This window comes from Malaya genurostris, chromosome 3 (assembly GCF_030247185.1).
Source record: "Malaya genurostris strain Urasoe2022 chromosome 3, Malgen_1.1, whole genome shotgun sequence".
NCBI lineage: Eukaryota > Metazoa > Arthropoda > Insecta > Diptera > Culicidae > Malaya > Malaya genurostris.
The window spans coordinates 151,775,171-151,798,928 of record NC_080572.1 but is presented as its reverse complement, the minus strand read 5'-3'; the positions used below and the strand labels follow the sequence as shown (position 1 = coordinate 151,798,928).

The window sequence follows — 23,758 nt, the reverse complement described above, 5'->3', positions numbered from 1 at the left end:
TTTCACCACTTCAATTCAATGCCTATACTACAGCCTCTGCTCTGATAGACACCTTCGTCTTGCCGATGTCGATTGTAAAAAAACGCGTGTGTTTACTTCGAACATTCGGTTACGAATGAGCTTAGAGCACTTGGCAATTACGTCAATTAAAACGTTTGACGTTTGTTAACTCGAAAAGGAAAAGTTCATCTGTACCTTCGAACGTATTTCTTGGCGATGAGACGGTTGTGCCTGTTTCGAAATCGTGTGAGTCAAGCAAGTCGCTAGTGTTTTTTCGAGCAGTTTCACTTCAAGTAGTGATACGCAAGCGGCTGTTTCGGATATTCCAGTTGACATGATATACTTGAACACTTTCATCGTTACCCCGGGAATGGTTCAATGCGCTGCAAAAAAAATTCATTTTCTCCTGGGCCCGATGGCTTACCTGCTGTTATTTTACATCGCTGTATTGATGCTTTGGCTGGACCACTAAGTGTTATTTTCACTCGATCATTTGAGCAAGCTAAATTCCCGCGGATATGGAAACAATCCTACATTTAAAGATAGCGATTGTCGTAATGCTGTAAACTATCGTGGCATAACTAGTCTTACCGCTTCATCGAAACTTTCCGAGATTATTGTGAGTAGTGCTATATAATGTCGAGCAAGGAATTATATATCATTCGATCAACATGGATTTATACCAGGAAGATCAGTTGCAACAAATCTTCTAACATTTACTTCAAAGTATATTGCTAGTATGGAAGCTAAAACTCAGATGGATGTCGTTTACAGGGATCTAAAAGCTGCTTTCGACAAAATTGACCACAAAATACTTCTCAGCAAATTAACTCGTCTCGGATTTTTCGCCCACCTTGTGGTTGAGCTCCGCGAGAGTTTCACGAATAAAATTGAGCAAAACAGTTCATCATTACTTTTCTCTAACAGCTCACGAGTTCCCCAAGGCAGTAATTTACAACTCACGAGTTCCCCAAGGTAGTAAATTGGCATATGTAAACGACCTGAAATTGTACCAAATACAAATTATAATACGGAATACTCTGATGAATTTTCGTGGACACGTTTTGTACGATGCGGTACACTGTCAAAGGTACATTGTCAGAGTGACAATGTACTTTGATGAAATATCGATGAAATTGGAATCACTGGAAATCGGAATACAACATAACCATGAATACGATTTGTTCTTGTTGTGGTTACTGTTTACTTTCCGTTTCAACATGAGTGCCTGATTTTACACCCGATGTTCTTATCATTGAAAATTAACTGTAATTATTTATAAAAACATATTTCATGTCTACGATACTAATCAAATTTTCTTCTTAGTTTTACTAAATCAAACAGGATCCAGTTGGCAATCTTTTTTTCTGTTGATCGGTGTATCTCCGAAAATATTCTGCGACTCCAGAGATTTTAAATATTGTTTAAATATGTTCACAAAAGATATAAAATACAATTATTTTTTGTAGGTTTTTCGAAAAAATAGCCTTAAAAAACGAGCGTGCGACGGTGAAATATTTGAAGAAATTGTGTAGTGTCATCTGAAAACAAATTCGAAAATTAAAGTGAATATTTATTCATTGATTGAAAATTCTCCATTGATTTTTTAAGAACTTCCTCAGGCTCTTCGTCCAATTCCGTGCTAGGTTTCACTATTATCATTACAAGTACTGTAATCAACGTTTCGTGGAACAATGTCTTGATCTCTAACGTGTTGATGTCTGGCGTCAGATCGGCCAACTCAACTAAGTAATTCACTAGTACACTACCTTTGCTGAAACTGTCGTTTCGCACCTTTGTGTACTACATTCTACTAAGATTCTGTGCGTCACTGTAGACCTTGTTTAGCTGGGCTTCCACTTTCTTGGCAAGCTGCTTTTATTTAGAGGTGTTATGTTCCAACATTTCCGGCACGCAATTGACTTCGTCTACAATACGGATCGTATCAGCTAAATCGCTCTCCGAGTGACACAGACCAGATTCCGTTGGTCTAGAATAATACATATAAAGTTTATACTAAACTATAAACTAAACATTAGTCAAAGAGATTTGTTACAGCAATTTTCGCTTACCTCGGTGTTGTATTCGTCGTGGTTATAGTCGCTGTAGTACTGGGAGCCACAAGGAATTTCTCCAATAGCTCCTGCTGCTTTTGATGTTCGAGCAGTTTTTCTATCGAGAGGGACGTAGTGATGGCGTTGGCCTTCTGGTGAATTCGTTTGTAGCCCGAGTGGGCGGACCCTTACGGATCAATATATCGGGAGCTAAATTATCTTTCATGTCGATAATCTCACATTTAAATTACTTACCAAGATCATGATGAAGCGAGCAGCAGTTGAATTTTTTTACAGCAACGGTAAACATAAACATGCTTGTTGTTCGCCGTAGCAACTAATTTGAATCGTTGCCAGAAAAGTTATTTTTCAACAGTACATAACTGTCACTATGAAACAGAAGTATGGGCTAAGCAAAATTGTTCGTTTGGTGAACCAAACAATGGTGATACGTTTGAATGGGACTGGGGTAGTATTATTTGTATTTGATTGTACCTCGTTATTCGCACTGTGGAAGATTGTTGGCGGTTGCAAAATGCACTTGAATCGTTCGTAGATTGCACAGTGGTTTGAATCGACAAAAACGTGAACTTAATTCTCTAGCTGCTAAACCGTTGATCCGATATACATAGTTCCTTTGGAGAACTCATTCACAAAAATATACCTCGTAATTTGATTACAATAAAAAATGTGCAAAGCCAACTACGATAAAAGTTCATTTCAATAACTTTGTTCCCTTAAGAGATAGAAAAACAATGTCTTCGAAAAAGTTTTAGAACTTCCAACGAGAAAACACTTTGCCGAAGAAGCTATAGGTTTAACGCATAAAGTTTCGGATATATGAAGCATTTTCGTTTAAAACCACTTAAAATCAATTATTTGTACATAACTTTTTTCGCAATTATTTTCAGTGTCTACTATGTTTGAAACAATTACTAAAAACGTAAAATTACACATTTTTGTTGAAGACTGTGCACGGTTTGGCCTTTTCCCTAAAAAGTTATTTAACATTTAAACTTTTATATACACTAACTTTAACTACTAATAGGAAGCAGGCTCGCAGACCAAAATGCACAAACATATACTTTTTGGAAAGCTTAAATCAAGTAATATAAACCTACGAAGTGCGTAACGTGGCCCTTTTAAATTGTGTAAATAAGACATCGAAATATCGAGTGCTTTTTTGACCATTTTCTTAGCAAAAACATTTACTAAAACGACTATTTTTTGTTTATTAAAAAGAGCTTTGTAGGAAATGTCCAAAAATTGGAATCGGTCGTTAGTGTAGCTTTGGTGCAATGGTGTAATGATTGAATATAATTTCATGATGCATTCTTGTATGCAATTGATCGAACTAACGAAGCATATTAAATTTCGACAAGTTTTACTTATTCTTTCAATAGAATATTCCTTATCCGTTTTTTTAATTCCAATCCAATTCATTTCAAGGATGATATCTTACACCATTACCAGTACACCTAATAAAATCGTTTAAATTTAATGCTTATGAGATTAATTTTTATGTGTTGAAATGTGTAAGTGTTGCCTGAGTGGCTGAATCCTTTTTGTAAAATCATGTCATTCTACGAATCATGTCATTCTACCATACACTGAAAAAATAATGAAATTCTCACGATTTATAAATAAATGGTACTATGAAATGTTACGTTTCGTTTTGTATCACTTCTGGTGGCTGCTTTTCAGTACCGGACCACCAGTTCAGGGTCGTTTACATTCTTGGTCACCGGAGAAATTTTACTTAACTATTTTATTGGGCGGACTTTCTTCCCAACCTGTGGCCACTGAGTAAATCGTTTCGGCGGAAACAAGTAACAAAATAAACAAAATGGACGACACAGCTTGCATAAAAAGAAAGACCGTATAATTTTAACTTTTTTTAAACACTATATTGTATCTATTCACTAATTTTTACTTGCGCAAGTTTATTTGGTGAACGTCTTAGCTCAGGTCTCCGTTGCGGCCGTGATGATCGTTGGTCGACTTGATGATCTCGGCGGGCGACGACGGGCGGAACGGCACTGGCTTCGGGGCGGTGGGACAGCAACTCGTCTTCAGATTAAGCTGCAACTCGGCCTGTCTGTAGCGGAGGCCTTCGTTCCGAGGGTAATACCCAGATAGTGGTACTGCACGTACTATTTTCTTCGTTTCACCGAAAAGGCACACACGCCGGGCTAACAGCAAACGAACTTAACCGGTCTAGTGCACTTGTCCCGAATCAAACGTTCGTGGGATACCTCGGTACTAAATACTGATCCCTTTGGATCCACTTATACCAGAATTCAAATAACGGAACGAAACGGATTGTCACTTTTGGTGGGTGACACGCTGCTGCAACCTTCACTCTACCGGGTCAACAAAATACTAGCTCCCACTTAAGGGTTTTCCCGCGGTTTTATCGGCTTGCTGTCCATTTTCCATCCCAATCCCACCGCCGCCTTCAAAGCATGCCACCCCGCATTTTATGCTGCGATGATGACGATGATGACGACGATGACAGTGTGTAGACAGATGACGGTTACAATGTATTATCGTTTTCTGGTTGGTGTCTTGATTAATATTTGTACCTACTATACTTGTTTCCTTTTTCTAAATATTATTTAATATGTGATATGATTTGATATATGAATTGAACAATAACAAAGATACATACATAAATTGATGAATATAAATAAATAAATAAATACTTTTGAATATAATATATAATTTAATAATGAATATGTACAGGGTCCGGCACTCGAAGTGTAACCAATTAAAAAGGCCATAAATTCAGTTTGGAAAATTACTTTTACTTAATTCAAAGTACAAAATGTGTAAAAATAATACAAAATTCAGCAACTCCTTCGCTCTCTCAAGTCATCAAGTCAAGGCAAAAGGTGGTCATATCGAGCAAAAGTGAATTGATTCTGAATTTTGTATTATTTTTACACATTTTGTACTTTGAATGAAGTAAAAGTAATTTTCCAAACTGAATTTATGGCCTTTTTAATTGGTTACACTTCGAGTGCCGGACCCTGTAGTAAATAAATGTAAATGAATAAATAAATATATAGATAAATAAATAAATAGAATAAATAATTGAACAAAACCCTACTTTTGACACCAACCTAGGCTATTAAGCAGAACTTAAACGTGACTCAAACGTGTAAACACGGAGTAGAAACGCGAATGACATTTAAATTCTACTGAGACATTTACTGACAATCAATATTAACAAAAATATTACAAAATTTGATATATATATATATATATATATATATATATATATATATATATATATATATATATATATATATATATATATATATATATATATATATATATATATATATATATATATATATATATATATATATATATATATATATATATATATATATATATATATATATATATATATATATATATATATATATATATATACAAGCTGGACTCAGTGACCAAAGGAACAACATTGTGACCAAAGAATAACAGGTCACAGAAATGGACATCAGTTGAATAAAAAATTCGATTCAAAATCGTCCTCGATGTAAAACTAAATTGGAATACATTAATTTCAATGAATATGATCGTTTATTTATATCGACGCTTATACTTATACTTTTAAAGTATATTGAATGATGAAGCACAGTGAAGTAACTTTATATTAAATTTCCTACTCCAAATATGCACTGTTAGTGTTGGTGAGAGCAACGCTGCATATTATTTTTAAGAACACAAAAGAGTTGGGTAATAATACAAATGCTGAAGCTTTTGGTCGATGATAATACAGGGTGATTTTTTAAGAGCTTGAGAACTTTTTTAAACAATAAAACGCATAAAATTTGCAAAATCTCATCGGTTCTTTATTTTAAACGTTAGATTGGTACATGACATTTACTTTTTGAAGATAATTTCATTTAAATGTTGACCGCGGCTGCGTCTTAGGTGGTCCATTCGGAAAGTCCGCTTTTTTATCGACAAATTTTGTTCAGCGATGAGGTCTGGATTCTGGTTGAATGGCTACGTAAATAAGCAAAATTGCCGCATTTGGAGTGAAGAGCAAACAGAAGCCGTTCAAGAACTGCCCATGCATCCCGAAAAATGCACTGTTTGGTGTGGTTTGTACGCTGGTGGAATCATTGGACCGTATTTTTTCAAAGATGCTGTTGGACGCAACGTTACAGTGAATGGCGATCGCTATCGTTCGATGCTAACAAACTTTTTGTTGCCAAAAATGGAAGAACTGAACTTGGTTGACATGTGGTTTCAACAAGATGGCGCTACATGCCACACAGCTCGCGATTCTATGGCCATTTTGAGGGAAAACTTCGGAGAACAATTCATCTCAAGAAATGGACCGGTAAGTTGGCCACCAAGATCATGCGATTTGACGCCTTTAGACTATTTTTTGTGGGGCTACGTCAAGTCTAAAGTCTACAGAAATAAGCCAGTAACTATTCCAGCTTTGGAAGACAACATTTCCGAAGAAATTCGGGCTATTCTGGCCGAAATGCTCGAAAAAGTTGCCCAAAATTGGACTTTCCGAATGGACCACCTAAGACGCAGCCGCGGTCAACATTTAAATGAAATTATCTTCAAAAAGTAAATGTCATGTACCAATCTAACGTTTAAAATAAAGAACCGATGAGATTTTGCAAATTTTATGCGTTTTATTGTTTAAAAAAGTTCTCAAGCTCTTAAAAAATCACCCTGTATTACAATAAAATGCGTGAGTGGTTCAACGTTACATACAGACGTACACGGTAAAGTATCAAATCAAATTATATAAATTATGAGTCTAGACATTTTCTAAAAGAGAAATGCCTGAACTTGAGTATAAAAACGTGGACAGACTTAGAAGAAAGAATAATAACCAAGAAAAACGATTTTGTTGGGTTGGGTTATAATTGTAACTAATCTGTTGCCATACTGCAATTCTATTACATTTTCTACTGAAGTCGGTAATATCTCGCGATCTTTTTGTGATAACGGTCAATAAGACACCTATCAACATTTACTTTGAAGAGGAATTCCGAAAGATTCGGTACTCGCTGAGAGTAAGTCATAATAGTAAGCTATAGTGAAAAGTTTTCACTTTCGTCTGGTGTTAAAACTAATGTTCTATTTTTTATACCTCGACTGCAATTTCTTACAAAAGTTGTTGCCCAAAGGTAACTTATCGGTCGATATCACAAAACACGCGTGATATGAAGATTGTTTGAAATTAAATTTTATTATTGTACGTTTTTCCTAAGAAAATGATCAAAAAAGCATTCTATACCTTATGATAAAAAAAGAACCGGAATTTTCATTTTAAAATTCCCGCGCTTGTCCAATCGGTAAACACTTTTATACATATTCTGTCAAATTTTGACGCATATCGTACGATTAGTTTTTGTTTGGCGTCTATACAAAGAAGTTGAAAAATTTTCGTGTGGCGATTTTTAGAATGGATGAAAATTTAGAACAAAGGCTCGCCTTCGAAGCGCCATTCGGTCGATTGTTGTGCGGTTTCGACGTCACATTCATAGATCCACACCTCATCACCTGTTATGATACATTCGATGAATGTGGGGTCACTATCTGCGTTGGAAATCATCTCTTTGGTCACATCAACACGACGCTGTTTTTGAATGAAATTCAGCTTTTTTGGCACCAGCCCAGAAGCGAAGCGTTTCAAACGCAAAACATCAGTTAAAATGTGTTCGGCTGATCCATAAGAGATGCCCAACAACACAGCAATCTCTCTAATCGGTACAGAACGATTTTGCAACACGATTTGCTTCGCCGATTCAATGTTTTCTTCAGATGTTGTTGGGCGGCCAGGGATCTCATCATGATCCAAGCTTGTACGACCACCTTTGAAGAGTTTATACCACTCGTATGTTTGTGTTGTCGTGAATACGACTTACTTTACTATGGGGTGCCTTTTCAAAATTATCCTTATGGAAGAATGGGCAGAACTTAATCGTGAATATTTCGACTTGTATAAATGGCAGCAACATAATTCTTTCACTATTTCATCAAAAATATGATCAGGAATTTAGAATAAAATTTTGAACAGTGTGCGATAACCACAAACAACTCAAAAATTAAGTTTTCTCAAAATTTGAAAACAACGTGGAAAACTCTTTACTTTCGCTTGTGTTTTTCGCGCAAGGACCACGATTTTGAGGTAGTCAGGCACATATCTTCAACTGACTGCGTATAAAAGGGGAACCGTGGTCGAAAATCGATCATTCATTCTTGTGCGTTGGATGGAAGCGAACGTCGTGGGAATGATTCAATCAACCAGCAGCTTCGGAGAGTGCACCTTCTGCGTGGTAAAAAACCTCAAACGCTCAGGTCGCAACTCTCATTTGGACTTCAGTCGTTAGGTGGAGCAGTTGGCAATGAAAGCAGACCTTTTGCGTGGTATAAAGCCTCAAACGCTTAGGTCGTGCTTTCATTTGGACTTCAATCGTCAGGTGGAGCAGTCGTCAATGCTTTCATTTGGACTTCGGTCGTCAGGTGGAGCAGTCGTCAATAATAAGAGCAGCCCTTTAGCGTGGTATCAAACCTCAAACGCTCAGGTCGCAGAGCCAGTTTCCCTTCGAAGAAGATCGATTACATCATCCTGTTGGTGGTCGTTTGCATTGGAGCAAAATACAACGGAAAATGGACAACAATGTGGAACATTATGCAAAATCAACCCTTCTAATGACTCTAAATGTTACCTAAAGAACTATAAAGATTGCTTCTTTGTAAATCGAAAATTAAAATTATCAGTGTAGTGCAAATCTAAGATAATTTGATTGATTATATCTAATCAGTGTTTAATATCTTAGAAAATTATACAATTCAGAAATTAATCCCGTACAGCATTTTGATAGTATCTTTTACTAAAATATTGAAATCCGAAATGAAATAATCTACATCAAAATTCTCTAAGGTGCCATTTAGAACCATAATTTTATACCCAAAGAATTATACGAAATTTTACTTCACTATACTGTATATAGCCCATTTTTCAACCAGCTGTAGTTTGTAGTAAACTTTCTGCTGATTTGCTATATAAAATGCATAGCACCGACTCAGAAGCTATTCTTTGGCTGTCGTTGTCATCGTGTTGATTATGGTGCGATCGAGGAATCTCCAAGCGAAATACAAAGCTTGTTACCGCAAGCGGAAAAAGCAGGAGACTCCAACAGAACACATATCAGTTTCGCATTCACGGACAACAGGTCATCCTGGAAATAGAAGACGGAAGTCAGTGTAATCCATTGGAAGTCAATGGTATCCATCGGAATTTGAACTAAACTCGTCACTCTCCATCACGAACGCCTTCATAAAAGGTTCTTTTCAATACCACCATTATTTTATCATAAGGTACTATACTGGTTATTTCGTAATATTTGTGTGTCAGAATGTTTAATGTAACTAATCTGTACTGTAGTTTAGGTGTATCGTTTCAAATTCTAGTAGTGTAAAAGGGCAAAACTTGCACAGTTCACACTATCGATCAACTAATTTATATTCTAAAGTACAAAGTTAGAGTGTCAGTTGTATTCGTATTCACAACATCCAGTTATGTCTCTGACATTACACACCTGTACTTTTTTTCCTAGACACGATTCACCAAAGGCCTTTTCTAACATTTTCAACGTTTCGGAATACTTAAATCCATTTGCAACACAAAATTTGATGCACGCACGTTAATCTAAATTTTCATCCATTATAGAAATCGCCACACGAAAATTTTTCAACTTCTTTGTATAGACACCAAACAAAAACTAATCGTACGATATGCGTCAAAATTTGACAGAATGTGTATAAAAGTGTTGCCAAATGTTGAGAGAATAAAAGTTTGCCGATTGGACAAGCGCGGGAATTTTAAAATGAAAATTCCAGTTCTTTATTGATCATAAGGTATTTCGTTGTCTTATTTACACAATTAAAAAGGGCTACGTTACGCACTTCGTAACTTTATATTGCTTGATTTAAGCTTTCCAAAAAGTATATGTACGTGCCTTTTGGTCTACGACCCTGTTTCCTATTAGTAGTTAAAGTTAGTGTATACAAAAGTTTGAATGTTAAATAACTTTTTAAGGAAAACGCCAAACCGTGCACTGTCTTCAACAAAAATATATAATTTTACGTTTTTAGTAATTGGCCACGTTACGCACTTCGTAACTTTATATTGCTTGATTTAAGCTTTCCAAAAAGTATATGTACGTGCCTTTTGGTCTGCGACCCTGCTTCCTATTAGTAGTTAAAGTTAGTGTATACAAAAGTTTGAATGTTAAATAACTTTTTAAGGAAAACGCCAAACCGTGCACTGTCTTCAACAAAAATATATAATTTTACGTTTTTAGTAATTGTCTCGAACATAGTAGACACTGAAAATAATTGCGAAAAAAGTTATGCATAAAAATTGATTTTTAGTGGTTTCAAACGAAAATGCTTCATATATCCGAAACTTTTTACGTTAGACCTATAGTTTTTTCGGCGAAGTTTTTTCTCGTTGGAAGTTCTAAAATTTTGTCAAAGACATCGTTTTTCTATCTCTTAAGGGAAAAAAATTGTCGAAATTTTATTGTGATCAAATTACTTCAAAATTTTATTGTGATCAAATTACGAGGTATATTTTTGTGAATGAGTTCTCCAAAGGACCTATGTATATCGGATCAACGGTTTAGCAGCTAGTGAATTAAGTTCACGTTTTTGTCGATTCAAACCACTGTGGATTGGTGTAGTCGAAACAAACTTATTATCAACGTCGCAAAATGTCAGGTGATCACGTTTCACCGTACTCTGAGGCATGTTAAATTCGACTATCACATCAATGGCTCAGTTTTGACTAGAGTTACCCAGGTTTGCGATTTGTAAATACTGCTAGATGAAAAATTATCATTTGTTTTACGTTCACTGATCATCTCAAAAGCATCACGTGAGTTGGGCTTTATCAGTAAAATCGCTTAGGATTTCAGAGATCCTCACTATTTGAAAGTTTTGCATTGTTCACTTGACAATATAATATTATACGGGTGACACTTCTAGAGAATGTTTCAGTAGTTTGGATTCCTAATCAACTTTCGCGGAGCATACGTATTGAAAGAGTTCAAAAACGATTCGTTCGTCTGGAGTCTGGAAACTTACCTTGGCAACATCCTGCGAATCTGTCGCCATACCAGGATAGATGTCAACTATTAGGAATCGATACGCTTCATCGGCGCCGACAAATCCAACAAGCATTATTAATTACAAAACTGATCAATGGAGAAATTGATGCTCCTGAATTACGCTCCCAAAGTAGCATACTTTGTTTGTGTATTGTACGTTGAACTTGATGTGAAACAAGTTTTGCTTGCTGAAAAAACATGTATTGGTACTTTTGTATGACCGAAAAAGCGCAGTTTAACGTTTGATGTAGAACAAGTTCCTCGGTTTATTACTAGTTCTTAAACATTTCCCAAGAACATTTATTTTGGTTGAAAAAACTTGATTCAACACGTATTTAGGATGTTTTGAATGATGAAATAAGCGATTCTATCTGAATGTGACCGATATTCACTTTTAAAGTTGAAGATGTTTCTGAAGTAGTTTGGATTGCTAAAATCCAATCACAAACATCAGAACGAATTAGTTTTTGAGTGCAAAAACAAATCGAACTTAATTTCCAAGAATAATGTTCCAGCAATGTTTTTAGTTAAAGATTGCAGTATCGAGAACTCTCTAAGTCTTTAGTGATTATAAATATAGGTAAATACAGAAAAAAATATTGTGTGATATTTGTGAGCTAAAAGCACATACGAATCATATTTTACCGTGAAACGTGCTATCATACCTTCAGAATTTTGACGCTCTACTTGGAAAGGTTTGTTTTGAATTAGAACTAATAACTTATTTGGATAAATTAAATTTGTTATGCATTGTTTATGCTCTAAAACATTTAATAAAGAATAGATTATTGATTATAGCGAATAGGTATACTTCCATTCTAATTCTAAATGCAGTAAAATACGTTTAAAAACCCAAATCAACATTACCATTTAATCAATGAAACGGTCGACATTTAACAGTATGTCTCATAATTTAAGTTCCAGTCACTACAGGAGAGTTTTATAACATTTCAAATATGATCAGTACTACGAATTTATATTCAATTCAATGAAATTGCACCATGCTTCTAAAATAGCATTTATAATTGTTTTCTCTCTACATAATTGTATTATCATAGACTTGAGAGTCCATTTCTTGTGACGATTACTGTTCATGATAACAAAATCGCTCCTCCATTTTTATTGTTTCATTTACGTTACCAAAGTGCCATTAACTCCTTTAACCTTTAAGAAAGCCAATCGAACATGTGTTTAGATTACTAACACATATGAGTTACAAAGTGTGGTAAGATAAACACTAATTAATAATGTAGTTTTCGCTTGAGAAAACAGAAACGGAGCAACGGTAGTTTCATAAATCGAACACTTTTTGCGAAACTGTTTTGGTTTCGTACTTACTAACGGGGATTTGAGCAAACCTGATATAAAAACCTGTTTCGAAACTAACTCGATTTTCAGTTCAACAACGTTGAAACTAGGTTCGAAACTGGCTTTAAACAAACGCTTTGACAGCAATGAGGGTGGAAACTGGGTTAGGTCTGGCATCAAGCGAAAACGACATAAGGAACAATTTTTTTTAATTCTTTGTTTTAGACGCAGGTTTCTACCGAAGAAAATAGAGAAACGTTTACGGCTATGACGGCCGAACATGTGTCCCAGAGTCCGGAGTCTTGTGCTTTGTTCGATTCTGCTAGTGCTAAAGTTGCGCTACCTACGAGTTAACCTGTTCCATCAAACCAGGTCTTATCGGATGCGGCATCATTAGGTTCCGTGATGACCATCGAAACCGAAAATCCGTTCTCCGTTTCACATCACACACAAACGCAGTCGGCAGATCAGCAAGTAAGTTATGTCATGACTAATACGATAAAAATAAAATATTGTTATGACTTGTAACTAGATTATCTGTGAAAGCAACATTGAATACATTCAACTTGAAAATGGAGCTGTAATGCCTCTAATATGTGAAGCTGCTTTAAATGAAAACGCAACCGAAGATGAAAACGGTTTTAATAAACGTTGTTGCCATGTTACAGAAGTAATAAATCGACTCGACGATATATTGTAATTGTAATTGTAATTTATCAGCCCACAACCTGGCAGACCTGAGTGAGGTTCACTTCAAGCTGGTTGTGAGCCTACTAAAGCCTGACCGTTGATATGCACTAGACCGTATAGCACACCGGCTTCCTCCACCAGCAGGCGCTGCTCTGAGTCCCACTGGTTTCAGATACATTAGGTTAGGGATAGTGGAGATAAATAGGGAAATATAGCATTTAGAAGTTTACTAACTACTACTAACTAACAGATCGGCTGAAAAGTTCGTATCGTTTCTATGAGAGGGCGCCACTAGAATTAAATCCATACCATTTTCAGTTAGTACCAACCTTCAAAAGATACGTGTATAAATTTGACAGCTGTCTGAATATTAGTTTGTGAGATATTGCATTTTGAGTGAAGCAACTTTTGTTATTGTGAAAAAAATGGAAAAAAAGGAATTTCGTGTGTTGATGAAACACTACTTTTCGATGAAAAAAAGTTCCGCCAATACCAAAAAATGGCTTGATGAGTGTTATCCAGACTCTGCACCGGGCGAAGCAACAATTCGTAAGTGGTTTGCAAAATTTCGTACTGGTCATATGAGCACCGAAGACGATGAACGCAGTGGACGTCCAAAAGAGGCTGTTACCGATGAAAACGTGAAAAAAATCCACAAAATGATTTTCAATGACCGTAAAGTGAAGTTGATCGAGATAGCTGACATCCTAAAGATATCAAAGGAACGTGTTGGACATATTATTCACGAATATTTGGATATGAGAAAGCTTTGTGCAAAATGGGTGCCGCGTGAGCTCACCATCGATCAAAAACAACAACGAATTGATGATTCTGAGCAGTGTTTGGAGCTGTTATATCGAAATAAAACCGATTTTTTCGTCGATATATAACAATGGACGAAACATGGCTCCATCACTTCACTCCGGAGTCCAATCGACAGTCAGCTGAGTGGACTGCACGCGATGAACCGAACCCAAAGCGTGGAAAGACTCAACAATCGGCCGGTAAGGTTATGGCGTCTGTATTTTGGGATTCGCATGGTATAATTTTCATCGACTACCTTGAAAAGGGAAAAACCATCAACAGTGACTATTATATAGCGTTATTAGAGCGTTTGAAGGACGAAATTTCAAAAAACGGCCTCATTTGAAGAAGAAAAAAGTTTTGTTTCATTAAGACAATGCACCGTGTCACAAGTCGATGAAAACCATGCTGAAGTTGAACGAATTGGGCTTCGAATTGCTCCCTCATCCACCGTATTCTCCAGATTTGGCCCCCAGTGACTTTTTCCTGTCCTCAGACCTCAAGAGAATGCTCGCTAGTAAAAACTTTAGAAGCAATGAAGAGGTAATCGCTGAAACTGAGGCCTATTTTGAGGCAAAGGACAAATCGTACTACAAAAATGGTATCGAAAAGTTGGAAGATCGCTATAATCGCTGTATCGCCTCTGATGGCAATTATGTTGAATAATTAAAACGAATTTTGGCAAAAAAATGTGTGTTTCTGTTAAACGATACGAACTTTTCAGCCGAACTGTTACTGTGTTTGTGGCTGAAAATAAAGCGTACGGAACAATAATAATACTTATAATAATAATAATAATGGTAATAATAATAAAGTGACATTAAAAACAATAGTGCAATTACCCCTCTGTTCCCACCTTACCTCAACTTACCAAAAGTCAAGCTATCACACAGAGTACCACCTTTTCGTGATTCTCTGGAGACGCCCCAGGGTTTTTCTTCCTAAAATTTCCTTGCTCTTAGGCCTTCGATGACAGTTCCCTATTTCAACATTCTCGTTTCATTGCGCCCCCACCATGACAATGAAATAAGATAAAATTAAGTCAGGTGTTAGTAAGTTTGTTGGATTATATGATGTGAGGTAAGGATGCGCATTCAACACCAGACCGTCCAGGGAAGCCACAGTATGGCACGATTGCTTAAGATGTCTTCACACCTGCCCGAATCAGTTTCGCCGTCAATGCAAATTGTATAACATCAGTACCGATATCGAACCGGATCGGAAAGGTTTGAAACTTCCTTAACGGTTCATAAGATGTCAATCCGCTCTTATTCCTGATCAGAGATGCCAGAGCTGCAGATATGTCTGTAAATCTGCAAATTTTACAGACTTTTGAAATTGTCGCGACCTTTTTTCCAAGTTCGTCCTCTGTTCCTGATAACAATAAGTCCACTTTCCGAATTTAATTCACCTGCTGTGATGGATGTGATATATCAATCACCCCCATTCTGCATCTCGATCGAATCGGACCCCGTCGAACGAATGTAAAAACCTGCACTCTGTAATTCGATCGAGTGATGCCTTTGTATGGAAAACTCGAACTCGATCGAGCTACAGAACGCAAAACTTCATACCCGATCGAAACAATCCGACTCGAACGAAACACAGAGCCGGGGTGAATAAGCATCCCAATTGCATCAGAAATGCCTGAAACAACCCAATGGCCCATTGTCAATCTCAAGCAGTATCAGTCATGTCAACTCCGTGATCAATACAGATGACATAATAAATTCGTTTTACAGTTTTAAGCGAACGATCGATCTCGGTATGATCCGACCTGGTCAACACGAAGCGTAAATTGACTCCCACCCCCATCCGCCAAGCAGGGTACGCGCCCTGTAGTTTATCATCCTAAGCTCAGGGCAATAGGATAGTTACTATTAATAATATAAAATTTATAATTTTTTTTAATAAAAGTTTACATGTTGCACACTTCCCACGTTGAGAATATTAGCAAATGTCACAAAGTGGGTTGATAATCGAGACATCTATAGTAAGATGTTAGTTCCTTATCAACAGTTGCACTCTGTCCCACCGCTTGCTAATACTCCGCAACTCCTCATACTGCTAAAAACAGGAGTCACCAGTCATCATTTGACACCGTGTAGGCATGAGGTCGGGGCTTGTGACGACCAGAGCTAAGTCAATCAAACTGCCGATACAAACAGTAAGATATGATATTTGTCGCTCCTTCCAGGATGTCGTGCACCTTTGACCCCCAATAAATCGACTCGACGATATAGAGAATGAAATAAAAGCAATAAAAGCTCTTACACTGCAAATGACAAATTTTATGGCCAACATGGATAAATTCATGACAAAAAAATGATTCAAGTCGGACTACAATCTAACCAGAAATCGAGAAAGGTGCTATAATCCCCGAATTGGTCTTAGTATTTCCTTTGGCATTTTACATCCAATCATAAAATTGCTGACTTGCTGAGATTCCGACGAGGACCATTTGGCTTTCTTGTTATTAAGTGTACCAGTTTTCTATCCACTTAGGAACCGTTTTGTGATGCCTAAGTCAATCAAATGCAATGAATCACCAATGGGAAAGTCTTTAATCATATCTAATTCTTGAATATTCTCCAAAATGCTTGTGAACTTATGATGTCCTTCATCTGCTTTTGTTCGAAATTCCTCGTCGTTTCGTAGGGGTGCGTCCAACTGTGGGAATATCATTTTTCCGAACCCATGAGATTATTCTCCATCAGTTTTGCATTTTTGACATGATCCATATCCGTTATGTCCAATCACACCTGATAGCAAATTTTTTTCAAAAGTTATAAATTGTATGATTAATTTATTAATTACCTCGTAGCATGGCTCGAGCGGGTGTGTCATATATAAAACACCGCAACGAAATTTTTATAATATTACTGCTTATTCTAATTCCTTGTTGCAACACAACATTTAGTTCTTCAAAGAAAGGCCGTAAGAATGCATTTACATTTTTTGGCTAATCTAAAAATAGAAGAAACGTGTTGTAGACATATTTAATATATTTATTTATATTCCGTGTAGTATCAAATTGAAGCGTAGTGCTGAAATTTTGTGAACCTTTTTTACGTTTTTTGAAAGTGTTATTTTTATTAAGACGACACCGAACTGTATTGGTTGTTTTCGGCAACCCATTCGTCGCTACTAGTTCTTGGAGTTTACATAAATAATTTGTTCGTTTGCTGGTTTTTTGCTGTTTTTTGGTCGGCCGATCTCAAGTGTTTTTGGCGCTATAAGACTGCTAGCACCAACCACTACTAAAGTCCTTTATTGCCTTGCCAAGCGAGTTTCGTCAGTTCTGATTTGCGAATATTTGACCAAAACAAAGATGAATTCAAAACAATGTGGAGAGTGCCATCATAATATAAACGACTTGGAGCCAGTGCGCTATGGCTTATGTGAAACTCCTTTCCACATCAGCCAAAACTGCTGTGGCTTCAATCTCCGTTCCTGTAAGGATGTTTTTGCCAAAGGTAAAGCAGTATTTATTTGCACAAAATGCAAGAACGAGATGAACGGCAGAAATATTCGTGCGTTTATTGAGGACCAAAATCAAAAAGCTGAATGTTCTGACTCTAGCAACAACAATATCAATACACAGATCCAGCAGCTATCTGGTATTGTTGAGGTGCTTAGTAAAAAAGTGGATTGCATTGTTAGTGCTTCCACTCAAAACTTCCGTGACGGAAGAATGCCAGTATGGCCTGCATTGAACGCTAAACGTCGTCGGGGCGAAGACAGTCTATCAGTGCACCCAGCTTTTGACCGTGGCACAAATGATATCGATTTTGGAGATCTCTCTGTTCCATTCATCATGCCTGCTTCAGCACCTCCTAAGTTTTGGCTGTACTTGTCTGGATTTCAACCACTAATCAGCAATAATGACGTGCAGAAGATAGTGGCTCGCTGCCTAAATTTGACTGGTTCGATCGATGTCATTCGTCTCGTGCCAAAAGGTGTGGATGCAGCTAATTTGAACTATATTTCGTTTAAAATCGGTCTTGACCCAGTACTAAAGCAGCAAGCACTCGACGCAGCAAGTTGGCCTTCAGGAGTAATGTTTAGAGAGTTCGTGAATTCAAATTCAAACAATCCTGTCCAACCACCTGCATTCAATAGTTACCCCTTGCAGCGTATTCTTGATCATGACAGCAGTGTATCCATTTTCTACTAGAACGTGAGAGGACTAAGGACGAAAATTGACGATCTGTTCCTGACTTCCGCTGACTGCGTATTTGACGTGGTTATTTTTACTGAAACCGGACTTGACGAATGCATCACTTCACTTCAACTATTCGGTATGGCTTATAATGTATTCCGTTGTGATCGTTGTTCCCGAAATAGCAGCAAATCTCGGTTTGGCGGTGTTCTGATTGCGGTGGCTCAAAAGTTTTCTAGTAAATTGATTAACTTACAACGTGGGCAAAATATTGAACAAGTTTCTGTCTCAACAAGGATTAAGGGAAAACATTTGAGAATATGTGCTGTTTATATTCCGCCTGATCGAAGTCGGGACGTCAACGTAATTAACGAGCATATTGCCTCTGTGCAAGAATTATGTGATAATTGTACCGATGAGACTGTTCTTGTGTGTGGAGACTACAATCAACCTCGTATAAGTTGGACTGAAAATAATTATGATGCTATGTACAACGCACAATTGCCATCGGCTAGCCATGCATTGCTTGACGGAATTGAATTCTTACGGTTTGAGCAAAAAATTGCATACGTAATAATCTCGGTCGCGTACTTGATCTGGTGTTTTGTCGATCCGATTGTGAAGCTACAGTCGACCTCAGCTTAGCCCCGCTGCTCCCCGTTGACACCCATCACCCACCGCTTGCTATTTATCTTCCAACGAGTATTGTTACCGTTCACTCTTCGATTTATTCATTATCGGTTGGCGACAGTAACAGTGTATGGCCTATAAATTATTGGATTTCACTGCGCACTCTGATCATTTGAGAAATATCAATTGGGCGGTATTGTTTTCAACTGAGGACTTTGACGATATGGCAAGGATTTTTTGCAGTGAAATCAATCAGTGGCTTGATAGTAATGTTCCTCGTATCAGGCCGGCTGTCACTCCAGCATGGAGTACATCAAAATTACGTCAATTGAAACGTGAGCGGAATTCCTGTCAACGTAAGCTGCGGCGGAATCGATGCTTAGCAAATACTATAAAATTTCACCAATCTGTAAATGTATATCGCACACTGAATTCGACATTGTATAGATCGTATGTACTTAAAGTGCAGACAAACCTCCGAAGAAACCCTCGTAATTTCTGGCGATTCGTAAATTCAAAGAGAAAATGTTCTTCAATCCCCTCAAACGTATTTTTGGACAATACGGTTTCTGCTTCAATTCCAGAATCTTGTGAACTATTTGCGAGTTTCTTTGCCGGTGTTTTCTCGAGTAGTTCTACCTCGACATTCGACGCGAATGACGCTGCTTCAAATGTACCTACCGATTTGTTGGATTTGGATATTTTTACCGTTACACCATACTTGGTTGAACAAGCAGCAAAAAAACTTAAACGCTCCTTTTCTCCTGGTCCGGATGGTATACCATACGTTGTTTTGTGTCGCTGTATTTCAACTTTAGCTGGACCATTGAGCATCATTTTCAATCGATCGTTTGAGCAAGCTAGGTTCTCTCGTATATGGAAACAGTCGTTTATTTGTCCAATTTATAAAAGTGGTGATCGACGTAATGTAGCGAATTATCGTGGAATAACAAGCCTCTCGGCATCGTCGAAATTATTCGAGATAATTGTGAGTGTTGCAATTTTGGATCGCGCAAAGAATTATATCTCATTCGATCAACATGGTTTTTACAACGAATTTGTTGGCCTTCACATCCCAGTGCTTAACTAGTATGGAAGCTAAAACACAAATGGATGTTATCTATACCGATCTCAAAGCTGCTTTTGACAAAATAGATCATAAAATACTTCTTTGCAAATTATCTCGCCTTGGATTATCTTCGCAACTCGTATCTTGGTTGGACTCATATCTTTCCGATAGGAAATTACGCGTGAAAATAGACCACAGCACATCATCCGAATTTTCGAATAAATCAGGTGTCCCACAAGGTAGTAACTTAGGACCCCTGTTGTTCGTATTATTCTTCAACGATGTGGCGTTGCATTTGGGAGCTGGATGTAAATTAGTCTACGCAGATGATTTAAAACTGTATCTCACTGTTCGTAGTGTAGATGATTGCCAGCGACTACAATGTCTGCTTACATTGTTCAGCGATTGGTGCAGGAAAAACGAACTCATGATAAGTGTAGCCAAGTGCCAAGTCATCACAATTCATAGGATTTCATCTCCAGTCATATTTGACTATAACATTGATGGTACAATTATCTCTAGAGAGGATCAAGTGTGTGATCTTGGTGTACAGTTGGATGCTAAACTGACGTTCGATGCTCATCGTTCTCAAATCGTTTCAAAAGCAACACGTCAATTGGGTTTCATCGCTAAGATTGCAAAGGATTTAAAAGACCCGCATTGCCTTAAGGCTTTGTATTGCTCACTCGTTCGCCCAATTCTCGAAAACGCGTCGGTAATCTGGACTCCGTATCAAGTATCGTGGAGCCTTAGAATTGAACGAGTACAGAAACGATTTGTTCGTATAGTATTACGAAATTTACCGTAGAGAGATCCAGTAAACTTGCCACCATATTCAGACAGATGCCAATTGTTAGGAATCGACACGTTACTGCGACGTAGAAAAATTCAACAGGCGTTGATAATTGCTAAGTTGATCAACGGAGAGATTGATGCTCCTGAACTGCTTTATGACCTTAATTTTCGAATACCGAATAGATCACTGCGTAACACAAACCTGCTTCAGAACAGATTCCATAGGACTGTATTCGGATACAACGAGCCAATTACTGCATGCATAAGAACATTCACTACAGTAGAAGAGTTGTTTGAGTTTGGAGAGCCTTCCCGCCGCTTCGTTGATAAAAATCAAGCGTTCTGAAATAATCTGACTATGGATAATTTAATTTGTTATAAGTTGTTTGTAATAGCTTTTAAGTAGTTGTGTAGTTGTCATGTAATTTTTGTGATTGTTTTAAAAGATAGTGGTTTTTATGCCTATCTGAGAATGATATACATTATTCAACTCAGATGGGCTTTTTCCCACTCTGTTAGTCCATTTAGACATCAGTCCGATGGATTTTGTTTAATAAATAAATAAATAAATATTTTGCTAACATTGTCCACAAAATATTCCAACGACTTGAGGTGGAATAAATTTAAGTTCATGGATGTTTACCAATATTGGCCAGAACGATAATGTTTAAGTTTTGAATGTTGGTAGTCCATCGATATTAACGTTTAAGGAAACTTGTTTTAAAACATGTTTTTCACTCGCTGACAGAACATTTATTAGTGCGTGCTGAAAGCCATAAAGCCAATATTTACTACCTGTTTCTTCGCTTACTAAAACATTTGTTCTTGAGGGTGTTTGTACAAGAGTTCTGGCATCTTTTGGTAAAGCATTGTCATGAACGTTTGATTTCAATATATTTAGAAATGAGTTTATGGCAGTGTGTTTAATCTGATGCTGAATAGCCCATGATTTTAAGTCTTCTCGCAAATCATAGATATTACTTTTCAATGACGTATTGTTCAGGCTTGAATCATCGATATCATTGTTTTCATATTCTTCTTCAATGGCCTCCATCGTACTTGATTGAAATTCCAGCCACGATACGATGTGTGAGTTTTCCATTTGTGGTATTTCACTGTTTTCATCCACCTCCGAAGTGAAAATAGATTTGTTTTTAGCAATATCTAGATTATTCAATGCCTGCTTAATCATTGCATTTTGTCGTGAATACGACTTACTTTACTATGGGGTGCCTTTTCAAAATTAGCCATATGGAAGAATGGGCAGAACTTAATCGTGAATATCTCGACTTGTATTAATGGTATCAACATAATTCTTTCACCATTTCATCAAAAATATGATCAGGAATTCAGGATACTATTTTGAACAATGTGAGATAACTACAAACAACTCGAAAATTAAGTTTTCTCGAAATTTGAAAATAATGCGGAAAACTCTTTACTTTCGCTTGGATTTTTCGCGCAAGGACGACAATTTTGAGGCAGTCAGGCACATATCTTCAACTGAATGCATATAAAAGGGAAACCGTGGTCGAAAATCGATCATTTCTTTTCGTGCGTTCGGTGGAAGCAGACGTCGTGGGAGTTGAACCATCAGCAGCTTGCGTGGTTGAAACCTCAAACGCTCAGGTAGCAACTATCATTCGCTTGCTGGCCATCAAGGCGAGAAGACTGCCATTGCGAGAGTTAAACCATCAACCAGTAGCGACGGAGAGTGCCCCTTTGGCGTGGTTAAAACCTCAAACGCTCAGGTAGCAACTATAATTCGCTTGCTGAATGAACTATACTGCTTATTTCATAATATTTAATTGCGTTTCAGAATGTTTAATGAACCTAATATGTAATTTAGTCTAGGCGCATCGTTTAAATTTCTAGTAATGAAAGAGGGGAAAATTGCACAATTCAAACAATCGATCAATTACCAATTCGAATTCGGAAGCATAAATAAAGCGTGTCATATTCGTATTCACGACATCCAGTTATGTCTCTGACATTACACACCCGTACTTTTTTTTAGTCGAAAAGCACCGTTTCTTTTTATATTTTTCCAAAGGTGATTATCACTAAACATTTTTCCAAATGTACTGTGTACTATATTCGCGACAAAACTGATTGAGCTACCGCAAGCCAGATGCCAGATAAAATATATTTTTAAAGTTTAAGATGTTTAACACACGCTAAAATCACTAATAGAACATCGTCTGAATACTTGGTATGTTTAGAGAAAATTAGATCTTCGATGTTCCAACATAGTTATTAAAATCATTTGAAATTCCTATCTATTACATGCATGATACATCTAACTCAAAAGTACATATCTAACTTGTTTTGTTGAAGGACTTATTACTATCAAGAACAACATCTTATTTTGAAGTTGGGAATACAATGAAATAGAATACTGTAAAACAATTAAATGCTTTGAAATGCTCATATGAAACAACATCAACCTGCCAAACATAAAATACTCTTATGAGACACCTATTGAACATCTCATATTATTTTTTCTAATCTAACATATTTTAATTGTTACTTGGGTCTGAAGTGAATTTTCGGATACCGAATAGAACACTGCGGAATATAACACTGCTTCAGCAGAGATTTCACAGGACTCGTTTTGGCTTCAATGAACCGATTACTGCTTCCATTGGAATTTTCACCACTGTTGAGGATCTTTTCGAGTTTGGTGAATCATCTAGTTATTTCGCAAAAAACTGAAACGATCTACTGTTATTTGAATTTGCAAGATATTATTTTGTTAGAGACATTTGTGATATTAGCTTTAAGTTACATTGTAATCCATTACAATGTAGATTAGTGGATTAGTAAATTTTGCGCAAACTAACGAACAGTTCAACTCAAATGGGGTTTTCCCGCTCTAATTGTCCATTTAGATCTTGTAACCAATGGACACAATAATGGTAAATAAATAAATAAATTGTTAAATGAGCCGGGAGCAAAAAATGCGTATAGTTCGAGTGTGTGACCATAGTGCTAATAAACCAAGTGATTATTTTACAATTCATCCACTAATTATCGTCCAGCACAATATATGTTAACTCAACATCCTATCGTTGGCTATAAACGA

At 36.9% G+C, this 23,758-nt stretch overlaps 2 protein-coding genes across 4 annotated transcripts in view; both read right to left on the bottom strand.

The window, feature by feature from the left end:
- Nucleotides 1-23,758, bottom strand: part of LOC131438107 (threonylcarbamoyladenosine tRNA methylthiotransferase) — a 206,456-nt gene that overhangs the window by 181,150 nt on the left and 1,548 nt on the right. The gene's annotated exons all lie outside the window — the stretch shown is intronic.
- Nucleotides 1,561-2,837, bottom strand: LOC131438109 (uncharacterized). Of its 3 annotated transcripts, none has more exons than XM_058607917.1 (3): nt 2,310-2,837; nt 2,073-2,241; nt 1,561-1,990 (listed from the first exon to the last, which is right to left on the bottom strand). In XM_058607917.1, the coding sequence occupies exons 1-3, from the start codon at nt 2,368-2,370 to the stop codon at nt 1,879-1,881; spliced, it is 342 nt and encodes a 113-aa protein (XP_058463900.1). In that variant the 5' UTR covers nt 2,371-2,837; the 3' UTR covers nt 1,561-1,878. The 3 variants fall into 3 exon arrangements, with proteins under 3 accessions (XP_058463900.1, XP_058463901.1, XP_058463902.1); XM_058607918.1 differs by having other exon boundaries at nt 2,073-2,206; nt 2,310-2,835; XM_058607919.1 differs by having other exon boundaries at nt 2,073-2,203; nt 2,310-2,831.

Excerpts from the sequence above, each read along its gene's own strand:
- LOC131438109 (XM_058607917.1), bottom strand. The coding sequence starts at position 2,370 with ATGTTTATGTTTACCGTTGCTGTAAAAAAATTCAACTGCTGCTCGCTT. Across the intron at positions 2,242-2,309 it reads CTCGCTTCATCATGATCTTG|GGTCCGCCCACTCGGGCTAC; the intron begins GTAAGTAATTTA and ends TTGATCCGTAAG. Across the intron at positions 1,991-2,072 it reads ACGACGAATACAACACCGAG|ACCAACGGAATCTGGTCTGT; the intron begins GTAAGCGAAAAT and ends GTATTATTCTAG.